This window comes from Scyliorhinus canicula, chromosome 14 (genome assembly GCF_902713615.1).
Source record: "Scyliorhinus canicula chromosome 14, sScyCan1.1, whole genome shotgun sequence".
Classification (NCBI taxonomy): domain Eukaryota; kingdom Metazoa; phylum Chordata; class Chondrichthyes; order Carcharhiniformes; family Scyliorhinidae; genus Scyliorhinus; species Scyliorhinus canicula.
The window spans coordinates 57,569,876-57,585,464 of NC_052159.1; the positions used below are offsets into that span (position 1 = coordinate 57,569,876).

Consider the following 15,589-nt stretch of genomic DNA (forward strand, 5'->3'; position numbering starts at 1 on the left):
ACCTGATCACCCTAAATTCAATAGCCCCTGGTAGTGGTTAAAACTGGGGAGAAACGCAGAATGGTCGTGGACTACAGCCAGATCATCAATCGGTACACGCAGCTCGATGCGTACTCCCCTCCCTAGCATACCTGATATGGTCAATCAGATTGCACAGTACCGGGTCTTCTCAACGATTGACCTTAAATCCGCCTACCACCAGCTCCCCATCCGTAAATCGGACCGTCCATACATCGCCTTCGAGGCGGACTGTCGTCTCTATCAATTCCTTAGGGTTCCCTTCGGCGTCACTAACAGGGTCTCGGTATTCCAAAGAGAAATGGACCGAATGGTTGACCGGTACGGACTGCGGGCCACGTTTCCGTACCTGGACAACGTCACCATCTGCGGCCACGATCAGCAGGACCACGACGCCAATCTTGCCAAATTTCTCCACACCGCCACTCTCCTCAACCTCACCTACAATAAGGAGAAGTGCGTGTTCAGCACCACCCGCTTAGCCATCCTCGGCTATGTAGTCCAAAACGGACTCCTGGGGCCCGATCCCAACCGCATGCGCCCCCTCATGGAGCTCCCCCTTCCCCACTGCCCCAAGGCCCTCAAACCCTGCCTTGGGTTCTTCTCCTACTACACCCAGTGGGTCCCAAACTACGCGGACAAGGCCCGCCCACTTATACAGTCCACTCAATTTCCCCTCACAGCCGAGGCACAACATGCCTTCGCCCGTATTAGAGCAGACATAGCCACGGCCGGGATGCACGCAGTAGATGAGACACTGCCCTTTCAAGTGGAGAGCGACGCTTCAGATGTCGCCCTCGCCACCACTCTAAACCAGGCAGGCAGACCCGTGGCATTCTTTTCCCGCACTCTTCATGCCTCTGAAATTCAACACTCGTCTGTTGAAAAGGAGGCCCAGGCTATCTTTGAAACGGTGCGGCACGGTGCGGCATTGGAGGCATTACCTAGCCGGCAGGAGATTCACTCTCCTCACTGACCAACGGTCGGTAGCTTTCATGTTTAACAACACGCAGCGGGGCAAGATCAAAAATGATAAAATCTTGCAGTGGAGAATCAAACTCTCCACCTACAATTACGAGATTTTGTATCACCCCGGCAAGCTCAACGAGCCCCCAGACGCCCTCTCTCTCGAGGTACATGTGCCAGCGCACAAGTAAACCAACTCCGTGCCCTGCACGACAGCCTTTGTCACCCAGGGGTCACTCGATTGTACCACCTCGTCAAAGCCCACAATCTGCCCTACTCTGTCGAGGAAGTACGGACAGTCACCAGGGACTGCCTGGTCTGTGCGGAGTGCAAGCCGCACTTCTACCGGCGTCCCGCCCCTTTGAATGCCTCAGTGTGGATTTCAAAGTGCCCCTCCCTTCCACCGACCGCAACACATATATCCCCAGTGTGGTCGATGAATTCTCCAGATTCCCCTTCGCCATCCCATGCCCCGATATGACGTCTGCCACCAGCATCAAGGCCCTCAAGTCCATCTTCGCTCTGTTCGGTTTCCCCGACTACATCCACAGTGACAGGGGATCCTCATTCATGTGCAATGAGCTGCGTCAGTTCCTGCTCAGCAGGGGTATCGCCTCCAGCAGGACGACCAGCTATAATCCCCGGGGAAACGGGCAGGTTGAGAGGGAGAACGGGACGGTTTGGAGGGCCATCCAGCTGGCCCTACGGTCCAGAAACCTCCTAGCCGCTCGCTGGCAGCAGGTCCTCCCGCACTGCACTCCATCCGGTCTCTACTGTGCACCGCCACAAATAACACACCCCATTAACGTGTTTTTACCTTCCCTAGGAAGTCCACATCCGGGGTGTCGCTCCCGACTTGGCTCGCAGCTCTAGGACCGGTTCTTCTACGTAGGCATGTCCGACTCCACAAGGCGGACCCCTTGGTGGACAGGGTACACCTGCTCCACGCCAACCCCCAGTATGCCTATGTGGCGTTCCCCGACGGCCACCAGGATACAGACTCACTCAGGGACCTGGCTCCCTCAGGTTCCACTCCCACGCGCTACCCTCCCCTCCCCCAGTGCTCCCAGCATTAGCCCCACCAGGTCCATCCCTCCTTCCCCTGCCCTCGCTAGACGACGAGGAAGATTTCGGCAACGCTTCCGGAGTCATCCAACTACTGGCCAGCACCAACACCGCCAGCATCAACGCCGACACCGCCAGCACCGACATCACCACCACCGCTACGACGCTCCCAGCGAACCGTCAAACCACCGGACAGACTTAACCTCTGACGGGCACCAGACTACAAGATGGACATATTTTTTTCCCCCTCCCCTCTGTAAATTATTTGTAAATCTGTATATAGTTCCACACCACCCCCGCCGGACTCATTTGTAACAGGGGGTGAATGTGGTGATCCACTGTGCGCACCTGTATTAGGGGATGTAAGGTAGGACCTGCACTACAGGTTTGCCGGTAGCCCCTGCCGGCTAGCTCTGCCCACAAGGAGCCATATAAATGTGCATGACATCCTCCTGATCAGCCATTTCGCCAGCTGCAGCAGGAGGCCACGCATCTAACTGTAATAAAGCCACAGTTGTACCAATCTGAGTCTTTCGTGCAATTGATCGTGCATCAACGTCCTGGCATCCCAAATGGAGCCCAGTCTTCCAGTTATATCGGAAGATCAGACAGGTTTTATTAAAGGTTGACAGTTATTGACCAATGTCACTCCACCAGGAGGGAGAAGAGCGCCAGGTCTCACTCTACGCTGACGATCTACTCCTATATATTACAGATCCGGCGTCCTTAATAGACAACATTATGAGGCTACTCAAGATTTGACGCATTCTCAAGACACAAGTTAAATGTGGGTAAAAGTGCATGTTTTCCAGTGAACCCATCGGCCAGAGGGACGGGGCTTGGTTTGCTGCGGTTTCGTCTCTTGCCCCCCAATTTCCAATATCTGGGTATCCACGTAGCCCTTAACTGATGAATGTGCTCCCAAGGTTTCTATTCTTATTTCAATGTATCCTATTTTTTTGCCCAAAATATTTTTTATTAGTTAACAAATTAATATCAGCTTTTAGCTGAGCAGGTAAAAGTCCCAGATTCCGCAGTGCTCTGCATCAGAGACAGAGGATTGGGAGGCTTAGCCCTCCCGAATTTCCTGTTTTATAACTGGGCTGCCAACGTACAGAAAATCCTGCAATGGCTTGGTGATCCTGGGTCGAACTGGAGGAGAATGGAGGCTCAGTCTTGATCCACAACCTCCTCCCTACACGCCATAATTACCGTGCGGTAATTGCCCTTCTCCTCTAAGTCTTTCCTAGAGTCCTGTGTTATCCTCCCTCAGGATTTAGAAATAATTCGGCAGCCGCTCAATCTTCTCTCACTGATCTCACTAATCTCGATGTGTGACAATCACCTCTTTTGTGCCTTCGAGCTTGGACCCATCGTTCAAAGTCCTGGAGAACGGGAGGCCTGGTGCACTTTTGCGACTTATTTCTAGATGGAAGCTTTGCCAGCCTTTAAAAACCCGAGATACAGTCTGACTGGCTCCAACCTTTTTTGTTTCTTCCAAATTCGGGATTTCTCACGTTGTTATTTTCTTCCTTCCCCCGACCCCTTCTTCTTCCCGGTTGGAAAAGGTCTCAGCTATGGCACAGCAGGGAGAGGGTCTATCTCAAACCTGTACAACCTCATTCTGTCTTTGGATCCTGCCTCTTTGGATAGAGTATATGAAAAATGGGTGGGGGAGCAAGGCTCTATGCTTACTGAGGAGGTTTGGAGGGAACCCCTCTACAGGTTGAATTCCACTTCACCTTGTGCTAGACAGTTACTGAGCTTGATTCAGTTCAAAGTACAGCATAGAACGCATTGGTCAAAGCTAGAGGAGTGGGTTCTTTTGGAATGTGGAGAACAAGTGTGACCTCTGTTCACCTGCACCAGCTAACCACACGCATGCGTTTTGGTCTTGTCCTAAGCTTGCTGGGTACTGGGTTTCTTTTTTCGACACAATATTCAAGATTTTACAGATAACCCTAGAACCTTGCCCACTGGTTGCAATATTGAGTCCCAGACTTCCCTTTGTTCCATTCAGGAGCGGGGGTGGTGTTCTTGCTTTTGCTTCCTTAATAGCCAGGAGGGGAATATTACTTAACTGGAGATCACCCTCACAGACCAAAGCATCTGCATGGGTGGAAGATATGGCGCTGGATTGTCCGCCCTGGCACATTTCTGTTCCACCCGCCGGCGGGATGCTCCGATTCGCTGGCTGGTCAATGGGGTTTCCCATTGTGGGGCAGTCCCACGCCGTCGGGAAACCCCCGGGCTGCCAGCAAAACGGAGCATCCTGACGGTGGAGAATCCAGCCCATGACATCGGTCTTGCATCTGGAAAAGATGACGTGTACCATCAGGGACTCTGTGGGGAGTTTCTACCAGAGCTGGTGGCCTTTCATTTCATTCTTTAACGACCGGGACAATTTTTATGGTTAGGGGGATTGAGTTATAAGGGGTTAGTGTAGATATAGGATGACATGTCTATGTTTTTTTTAAAATTTAGATTACCCAATTATTTTTTCCAATTAAAGGGCAATTTAGTGTGGCCAATCCACCTACTCTGCACATTTTTTGGGTTGTGGGGGCGAAACCCACGCAGACACGGGGAGAATGTGCAAACTCCACACGGACAGTGACCCAGAGCCGTGATCAAACCTGGGACCTCAGCGCCGTGAGGCAGCTGTGCTAACCACTAGGCCACCGTGCTGCCCGACATGTCTATGTTAAGTGTACCAATGCAGAAAAATGCTAGCTGACTACGTATCACACCTCCCCTCCACCCCAGTCAGTGTGCTCTGCAGCCACTGAGTGACATCTTTGACTTTGGCATTCTTACAGATGCAGCCTATCTCTGACTTTGACTTCATTCTGTCTTCAAGTGGGCCACCAAGTCTGGGTCTCAATTTAATCCATCGCCCAGGTCTAGAGCCTTCCAGGTGTGCCTTTGGATCCATTCCCAAATGTCTTCAAGGTAAATGGAAAGGCCTGTGTCTGGGGCTCAATATTTCTCTCCCTGGTTCTAGCAATTCTCTTCCAAGTCCATCTCTGGTTCCATTCTAGACTCTGGGCGCGATTCTCCGATGCCGCGCCGCATCGGGAAAGCCGTCGTGAACTCTGCCGAGTTCAACGACGGCGCGGAACGGCTCCGATCGCGACCTATTCTGGCCCCGGGAATGGGCTAGCATCGGGGCCGCACGAAACAAGGGGGGGGGGGGTTTACGTCGGAAGCATGCGACACCCGAATGACGCCTATCCGCGTCGTAAAAGGCCGCAATCCACGCACAGAAAGGAGGGGGGGGGGGGGGGGAGGGGAAATGTCGGAGCCACGGAGAGCAACCCCGATACGGACCTAGAGACCTTCCTCGATGAGGTGGAGCAGCGCAGGGGCATCATCTGCCCAAGACGAGGGCATCGCCACCCTTCCAGCGTTGTGCGACAGGCCTGGCATGAGGTGGGCACGGCAGTCAGTGCTGTGGGGCAGACCCCTCGGTCTGGGGAGCAGTGCCGCAAGAAGCTCCACGACCTCACCAGGGCTGCCAGGGTAAGTGCCACGAGGGTGCCCCCGGGTCACAACCCCCCCCCCCCCCCCCCCCCCCCCCCCCATGTCCCTCATCACCCACCTCCTCCACCTGGGCACGAGGGCACTGGACCTTGCTGGGGGATCTGCCACCCGGGAGGTCGCGCAATGAGAGGTTGGAGGTGCAGGCCCAAGTGAGACAACCCCCAACCCCCCCAGCTCATCCTCTGTCCCCTCACGCTCTACCCACTGGACCCCCCATCCTCTGTCCCCTCACACTCTACCCACTGGACCCCCACATCCTCTGTCCCCTCACACACTATCCACTGGACCCCCCATCCTCTGTCCCCTCACACTCTACCCACTGGATCCCCCATCCTCTGTCCCCTCACACTCTACCCACTGGACCCCCCATCCTCTGTCCCCTCACACTCTACCCACTGGACCATCCTACGCCCGGCCGAGCGTGTCTAACTAACCCCATATTATTCTGTTCCCTAGGGCGTGCTGACGAACATCCAGGGCCGTTTGCTGCCACACACAGCCGCCCATCCGCCACGACCACCGCACCCAGGGCCGCACGCCAGAGGGTGGCAGGAGGTCGGCCAGGAGTGCCATTCGCCAAATCCGGGACTCTCGAGCAGGACGTACAGAAGACAGACAGTGACGACTTTCACGGCTGTGCGTTGCCCGAAAGTCGGGCCGTGGGACAGGACAGGACGGGGGTCAGTGGACCCAGACGCACAGAGGACGGCGACGCAGTCAACGGACTCACCTGACGCTGAACCATACATGGGCCACGTGCGCCCTGCGCTGGGACATGACTGGGACCAGGACACTCCTGACTTTCTGACAGACGAGGACCTAGAGCTTGTGGCACTGCTGTCTCCCACACCATCCACCATCCCAGAGACACTCACCCCGGTTGGGCAATTAAGTGATGAGGCTCCTGGGTCACGGTCTGGTGTGCACCACGGAGGTCGGAGCAGCCGAGGGGCTGGACGGTCGGAGGGCAGCCCAGGCCCAGCATTCAGCTGCCGCCCAGATGTTTCCTGGGTTCCTGGATTTATTCGACCCACCTGGACAGCCGAAGCATTTTGAAACCCAGGGACATAATGACGGGATGAGGGCCGTCTAGTCAAACCATGTCCAGGAGCAGGGAGTGGTGCCACTCATGGCAGCCACCCAGGCCGACACCGCACGGGTGCCGTCCACGGTCGAGGCAATGGGTGAAACGGTTTCGGCCATGGGTCAGGTTCTGCAAGGCGTTGGGCTTCATGTGCACCCATCATCCACGGCCCTAGAGAGGGCTGCCCTCTCACAGGCAGCAATGCGCCAGAGCCAACATGACATTGCCGGCGCACTACGGGCCCTGGCCGAGTCTCACCAGGCCATGGCACAGTGCCAGCAGTCAGTCACAGAGAGCATCGACCGCCTGACGCACGTGCTGGATGGCGTCGCGCACTCACAGGTTGAGGTCGCACAGTCCCTGGCGGGAATGTCTCCCTCCCTGGACTCCGTCTCTGCGAACATTCGGAACCTGGTTGATACCATTGCAGGCCTCCGGAACTGGCAGCGTCAGGTGTTGGTGGGGCGATGGGGCACCTCCACGCTCGCACCTCTGTCCCACAGTGAGGCCCGGGGGCCACCGGGCTCCCCGAGGGAGGAGGTGGTTTAATGGGCCCGTCCCATTAACTCCGTCACGGGACGTCCCTGAACGCTCGGCCTCCCCCTGTCCCATCCCTGGTGTATTGGGTGGCAGCGGGCAGAGCAGGGTGGTACCACGTCATCCGAAACGCCCGCGGAGCAGCCTGGCCCATCAAGGCCGGGTCGCCCCAGGAAACGGGTGCCGACGGGGAGACATGTCGCGGGGCGTGATTCTCAGCAGTCCGCCTCCACTCCTGCTGTACCATCTGGGGATTCACTTAGACGTAGTGGTAGGGCCCGTAAGGCAATGAAGAGGGACACATAGTAAGTTGGCACGGGTGAAGGGCACAGTTTAGTTGCAAGGGCTAGGGCATCTGAACATAATGTTAACCATTAAACTCACTGTTGCACCTAACTTGTAAGACTGTGATTTTTCCGTTGCCACGGGGATCGTGATGGTGACCGAGTGTCGTCGGGGTCGACGAGCGGTGAAACTTCGGTGCCGGGTGTGCAGTCCCTCTCTCTCTCTCTCTCTCTTCCCCCCACCTCCCACAGTCAGACACCGTAGTCCTCGGCACTCCTACGCCAGCTACCCCATGCGGGCACGTGATGGAGTGTCCCTGACAAACTCAGTGACCACCGAGATGGATGGTTCAGTTATTACCATGAGTCAGACTTTGTCTAACGATTCTGAGCTCACAGCTCATCGCAGAGCGGGCTGTCATCATTCAACATGGCACTGATCACACCCGCTGACACAGCCATCAATGTCGTCCATACCATTTTGCCGCAGTGGTAAGGGTGATCTCCAAGTGGAGCAGTGTACACGGAGCGGGGGAGGGGCGGTGGGGGTGGGAGTTGTGTGCTGACCGTCTGCGCGACTGGCGATGCAGGTGGTAGTGTTCAGCGATGCCGTCGCATGCGATGCGTGAATCTTGTAGCCACCAACGCGTCGCGGGCCCGCTGTCCTCGCCGGTGCCGTCGTGCAGCCTCCTGGACATTACCAGCACCCAGGTCGTGTCTGTGTGCTGCGCCCGACGCACCACCAACCTACTCTTCCTCCGTGTTGGCACCACTGCCAGTGGCTTCTCCTCCGACTCCTCCACCAGGGCATCTCCCCTCTGCATTGCAATGTTGTGCAGTGCACAGCATACCACAACAATGCGAGCGACCCTCTCAGGCTGGTACTGCAGGGCCCCTCCGGAGCGGTCCAAGCACCTGAATCTCATTTTCAGCAGACTAAAGCAGCGCTCCACCACACCCCTGGTTGCTGCATGGGCCTCATTGTAAAGGGCCTCCGGGTTGGTCTGAGGTCTCCGTATGGGAGTCATCAGCCAAGACCTCAGTGGATAACCCCTGTCGCCCAGCAACCAGCCCCTCAGCCGAGGGGGGGGGGGGGGGGGGGGCGTCCCTAAAACATAGCAGGGATGAACGACTGCGCAAGAATGTACGCATCATGCACACTCCCAGGGAACCTTGCGCACACGTGCATGATCTTCATGTGGGGGTCGCATACCACCTGGATGTTCATGGAGTATGTCCCCCTCCTGTTAGTGAGCACTTCCCTGTTGCCTGCAGGCGGGCGCATGGGGACATGAACACCATCAATCACTCCCTGGACCATCGGTATCCCGGCCACGTTGGCAAATGCACGGGCTCGTGCTTCTTGATTTGCTCAGTCCTCGGGAAAGATGATATAGCGGTCGGCGATAGCAAACAGGGCATTGGTCACATCCCGGATGCACCTATGGACTGATATATTCCGGATAGGTCCCCACTCGGAGACTGGAAGGAGCCAGTAGCATAAAAGTTAAGTGCCACCGTTACCTTGATGGCAACCGGTATCGCGTGTCCTCCTCCCGTTCCACGTAGGGCGAGGTGCGCCACGAGGTGGCAGATATGTGCGACCGTCTCTCTGCTGAACCGGAGTCTCCTCCTTCAGGTGATGTCTGGCAGTGTCTCGAAAGTGATCCGGACACGGTACACCCTAGGCCTCGATCGTCGCCTCTGGCGCCCTGGCTCCACCATCAATGACTCCTCCCCCTCCTCCCCCCCACCATGCTGCTCGTCATCAGTGCCCGCATCCTGTGCTGTCCTCAGCGTTTGGGGGTCAATGTTCCCCTCGGCATCCCCCGGACATGCGCGCCTGCGGCCTGTACGGCAACGACGGGCCACTCCGCGGCCATTCCCTCTGCTGCTGCAGCTGCCCCTGCATCCACATTGGGATGTCACTGGACGCTGCTGGATATCCAACTGCAGTGCAGCGGCCCCAACCACTGCGCTGAACATAGCCGTTCTGTTAGAATACATTATGGTCACCCTCAGAAGGGTGGTGGGGGGCAGAGAAACATGTTAGACGGAGGTTAGTCGACACCTCGGCAGCCGCCTGCCACGGGATACCTGTGTGTCCCGGTGGCCTGGTCGCACTGCTGACATGCGGCCAGCCTAACCCCTGGTCACTTTCTGCGTCCAACGGGCAGTTAAGAACACGTCCTCCTCACCAGTGCGTCAGTGGCATGTGCCCATCAGCCACAGGGCAACCAGCAGCCGTGTCCTCATCACCGCCCTGGGATGTTGCATCTGGGGGTGGACGACCCACTCCACTCACTCCCTCTTCCCCCCCCCCCCCCCCCTCCCAATACTCGCTCTCTCTTCTCCCCCCCGCTGCATTCTCGGGGATGCTTTCCCCAGTTTTCGAAGACTCCGTGACGTCCGCTCACATCCTCACTGCTCGTCAGCCAGCACGACTGGCTGACGACTTTAAAAAGCAGGTGTGGACGGCGACGGCGTGACCTGGGGTCACGACATCGGGACTTCAGCCCATTCAGGCCGGAGTATAGCGGGGGTTCCGGAGAATCGCTATTTTGGGTGCATCGGGCGATTCTCCGGGTTTTGGCGCGCGGAACACGATGGAACTGATTTGGCCGTTTGGGAGAATAGCGGGAGCACGTCGGACCGGCGTCGCGTGAAAAACTGGCGCGGCCCGCTATTCTCCCAACCGACTTAACATCGGAGAATCGCGCCCTCTGTCTTCGAGATCCTGCGGGTATCACTTTACACATGTGGAATCTCATTTCTTCAGAAGAAAGAATGATAGGAGTTTTTTTAAAAATGTAAAACATTTTAATTTCTTTTGACCCAAAGATCACATTTGTTGGAATTCATCATATCATAGATATCATAGAATTTACAGTGCAGAAGGAGGCCATTCGGCCCATCGAGTCTGCACCGGCTCTTGGAAAGAGCACCCCACCCAAACCCACACCTCCACCCTACCTCCATAACCCAGTCACCCCACCCAACACTAAGGGCAATTTTGGACACTAAGGGCAATTTAGCATGACCAATCCATCTAATGTGCACATCTTTGGACTGTGGGAGGAAACCGGAGAACCCGGAGGAAACCCACGGACACACGGGGAGAATTACAATCACAAGAAATGAATAACCTTAGGGACAACTACCTTTGGATGATCAGCAATAGCACGTGTTGGGGCCAATTCTTCCTTGGGGATTACTAGGTAGAAGGGAGAGGTCAGTGCTGCCTGCCATCTTAGCCTAGCATTTTGTCCCAAGTGATGATGTCATTTTCAGCAGTTGCCGTTTGTTGGCTCGAGCAGCTGCCTGCTGATTCCATATGTAACTACGCGAAGTGGCTGGAAGGTCTTGGCAGCATTTGAAGATGGAGCACCATTTTACTGACAATATGGCATCTATTGATCTTCTGTTGACACTAGTGAATCAGGCCTTCACTGTGGTGTTTCTTTTGGCTGCCATGTGAACGCATTCCCTCGCATAGCTTTTGGCACTCAACTTTAAACACAAAAGCAATCAATCGGCCACCCAGATCAGTGTTCATCCAACTGTCTGTGGTGATATGCATTTGGGAATACCCATATATAATTGTACATAGTTGTATCAATATATATATTTTTACATAATAGCACCACTGTACATAGCCACTGACCAATATATGTAGGGACAGTTCTGACCTACTGCCAGCAGGCTGAACCAGACACCGACATATATATATATTGTATATATATATATATATATGGGAGGCAGCCACTTGGCAGTGGGAAGGACAAGAGGACAGGCATCTCCCTCCATGGTTTTACAGCAACTTTGCAAATAGAAATGCATGGTTACCATCAAGAATAAATATTTGTAGTAATCATGTCTTTGTGTTCTATGTGTACCTTCATGATCAAGGAAGCAACCGAACACAACACTGTCTTGGACTCTGAAGATGAACCAAAAGGAAGTATCTACTTCAACCGAGACACAACATTGACAGCTGTACCATCAGTCAAAGATCATACTTCTCTGATTTCATTGCTAGGGTGAGGGAACACCATTTGAAAGCAGAGTTCCACGTCTGTATGCAACTTTATACTTTACACTGAACATGATCTTGTAGAGAGGCATGGCGGCACAGTGGTTAGCACTGTTTTGTCATGGCGCCAAGGACCCGGGTTCGATCCCGGCCCCGGGTCACTGTGTGGAGTTTGCACATTCTCCCCGTGTGTGTGTGGGTTTCACCCCCACAACCCAAAGATGTGCAGGGTAGGTGGATTGCACACGCTAAATTACCCCTTAATTGGAAAGAAAGAACATGATTGTATGGTCACCAAGACCATTTTCCACCAAAACAAAAGTTGACATCCTCGCAACATCAAAGCACTGACTTTCGACAGAGAGCTCCAGGGATCAAAAGGATGTGCACATTACATTTGCTACGTTTATGGCCAACGACTGTCGGACAGACCACCATTCACTTGATACTTGCACTTGAGGCGGCCCCTAAAATGAACAGACAGCTGCTGCAACAGGTACAGAGAAAATGTCAGGTTCCAGGGTTGTCAAATAATACCAATCACCCAGAACTAGAAACTACAGGAACAAATGTCATGCCACTGAGCAACGTCCAAATCCATCCACTCCTACGTATAAAGGAATCGTCATTTAGTTACAGCACTAAAAAAAAAACACCAACACTGGTTCATGACTGAAATATGCAATCTTATTGATTGTAAACAGAAACCATTCCAAACCTAGCAGCAGAATCCAAACTCCACAGAAAAGTTCATCCATTAGACAGCCAAAGTCCACAAGTTGAAGAACAAAATGGTGGAAGAATTATTTAAATTTTCACTTACAAGCTAACACACGTTATATTGTTAATGAATGAAAATCTCTTATTGTCACAAGTAGGCTTCAAATGAAGTTACTGTGAAAAGCCCCTAGTCTCCACATTTCGACGCCTGGTATGGGAATTGAACCATGCTGCTGGCCTGCGTTGGTCTACTTTAAATGCCAGCTATTTAGCCCAGTGTGCTAAGGCAACCAAATACATCTCTGGAATAAAAAGATGGCAAGATCTGTCTCAAGGACACGCACAGTATCAACATCTACTGAAAAGGGTACTTTGTAGAACTACTCAATCAGAACTCCAAGTGGACATGCACCTGTTGAAGAATCTCCATAAACATAGTGTTGAATCTTGGACAGCTTACAGACGCCATGCCATAGCACTTGTGGTGAATGAGATTCACACAGTATTATAGTTACCAATGTCACTCTGTTCTAAGTATATGTATATGTATCAATATTGTAAGTGCAGTTACACTAACTTACCACCAGGGGGAGTAGCTCTGGGAGTATTTGAGAGTTTGTACTGGGCTCCCCCCTTGGCTCCGCCCAGAACTCCTCCCCCTGGAGCTGCTGTATAAAGATCCATGCCACAGAGTCAGCCAGCCAGTTCACCGAAAGTTCAACGGCTAACAGGCTGGCTCTGTTGTAAGTATATTAAAACCGCTATTCTAATCCTACAAGCACATGTCCGTAGACTTGATGGTTCCATCAGCACTTAAATATCAACATGGTATTAGAAGAATGTTGTGGTTCAAGAACAAAAGAACACACAAGTACCCTCCAAGGCACAGGCATGCAAGTATATGTTAATGTTGCATCAGCTGAAATGGATGAGACATACCATTAGAATGCGTGACTCATGATGGCCTGAACAGGTGCTCCGTTCAGAGCTATGCCAGAGTCTTTTGGGTACGGCCAGTTTTTAAAACAAGACTCTTCTTGAGGACAGGCCATTCTTTGGTGGACAATAAACACGGTTTAATACAATACAACATGCAACTTGTATCTCAATTACATTTTATCCAAATTCTGTACATGACATACTTACAGGTACCACACCAAAAAGCTGAAATGGTAGGCATAGCTCAGGAGTATCAGGATACATTAGCACTGGGTAAACATGGCACTGAGGGATTGTTTCAGTGTATCCACGGTCAATATATTGCACCTAGCATCAAGACAATGGGTAGTTTATACACATCTCACAAGATGTAACATTTTAAAAATACTGAAATCAAAATATTTGAAAGCATGAAGAAACTATTCTTGTATTCTCCACAATGCTCACACAATAATATGGGCAGAAGTAGAATTGTTCAATACAAATGGACACAACAAAATTTTCATTATTTTATTTTTAAACTATTTGAAAGCCAGATAATGTATGATATTTTATAGACAGAAAGACCACAGAAGTGCGCTAGATACTGAAATACAAAGAGCAGAAAGTCTGGAACACCGTTTTGCAGCACAAAGCGTATCCACTTTTTTCATTGCATTCAACAAAACTTTTTAAGAAATGAATTTTTCAGTTACAAAATGGCAAAAAGGTGCAATTAGTTGCAAAGTAGGCAGAGCAGGGCTAACTGGTGGAAGGTGGGCGTGTAAAAAGTCGTCAGAAGAGCAAAACCAATGATGTGGGGAAGCAAATAGAAAAGGGTATCATAGGGTGTGGCAACTATTCAAAATGTGAAAGACTGTCCAGATGCATGTCCTGCCCAGTAGAAACAGGATAAATTTAAACTAACCAATAACACATCAAATTATACCCAATCAGCAAAACAATGGAAAGAATCAACGACGACATCAAACACTATTCATTTTAGGTTCTGCTAGAACAATTCAGTTCCATCACTGTCTTGATTCAAATTTAAATCAGGAGCTGAATGTCAGGGGAGAGGCAAGAGCAACTGCTGTTGACAGCAAGGCAGCACTGAACCAAATATAGTAGCCAGGGACCCTGGAAAAATCAAAACCAATGAATTAGAAGGGAAACTCTGCAGTGCCAGTAGTCTTATCTGGTGCAAGGAAGATGTTGCTGGTTGTGGCCGTTGTTGGAGGCAAGTTAACAAACTCCAGGCATCACAGTCAAAGTTCTTCAGGAAAATTCCCTCAGCCAAACAAGTCCTCAATGGCAGATCAGGCAGAAGATACTCATACGGTATCAATCGCTGCTATGGCGGATGAAGGCTGCAGCAGTAGGGATATCTCCAGTCATTGAGGTTCCCTTGCCACTGGAACTGGATTTACCTTGTTAAGGACCGTGAATCTGCTGATGTGCAACGGCATACCCACATTAAAAGATGTCCTGCATCTGGTGTCTACCTAGAGGAAACCAATACATCCTCCACATAGACAAGCCCTGCAGCAATTGATGAGTGGTGACGGGAACAGGACTTTGGATCGGCACATAGGTGGTGGAGTATGCTCTTGGAATAGAAACAGGAGCGCATTTCAGCAGCTTTCTTCACGAAAGGATCCACTCTGTTCACCCCTCATGAGGAAACGGCTAGAAAAGGTGCCTAAATAGTCTGTCCCATTCACAACCTGGCTGAAAAACTGCCTCCAGCAGGCTCGTATATCTGCACTTAGAAAATCAAAGTTGCCTCTATTTCAGAACCCGGAATGTACAAACCCTCACCAAGTGTAGAAGAAGTCAAACCTGCCATGAAACAAGTGAAGAATGAAAAAGTCGCAGGAGTGGTCAGGATTCCAGCGGAGATCTTTAAACTTGGAGAATAGACCATGTGTCATCGCTGTTCCTGAAAATCTGGGTCAAGAGAAGAAATTCCTGCCGACCTCAGAGTGCCATCATTGCCACAAACTTTAAGAAAGGAGACAAAGCAGACTTTGGGAACTACCGAGGAATCTCCCTACTCTCCATCGCCGGGAAGATCATTGCCTGAATCCTTGCTAGCCACCTTCTCCTAGTCTGGCTTCCGACCAAACCGTGGAACAAGAGGCATGATTTTCACTGCTTGACAACATCAAGAGAAATGCTACTCTACATGGCCTTTGTCTATCTGACCAAGGCTTCTGATTCAGTCAGTTGGTAAGTACTATGGAAGACCTTGTCAAAGGTCGGCTGTCATAGAGTCATAGATGTTTACAGCATGGAAACAGACCCTGTGGCCCTGCATGGACTGGTCCATGCAGTCCAGTTTCTATCACTAAGCTAGTCCCACATGCCCACATTTTGCCGATATCCCTCTATACCCACACTGCCATGTATCTGTCGAAC

The 15,589-nt window shown here is 52.1% G+C and overlaps 1 protein-coding gene across 2 annotated transcripts in view; it reads right to left on the reverse strand.

The window, feature by feature from the left end:
* The window catches only part of rnf17 (ring finger protein 17), a 211,847-nt gene that overhangs the window by 31,067 nt on the left and 165,191 nt on the right, over window positions 1–15,589 (reverse strand). For both annotated transcript variants that reach the window (XM_038817770.1, XM_038817769.1), the window contains exon 26: window positions 13,397–13,516. In XM_038817770.1, coding sequence (XP_038673698.1) covers window positions 13,397–13,516 — 120 coding nt within the window. The remainder of the gene's footprint in view (window positions 1–13,396; window positions 13,517–15,589) is intronic.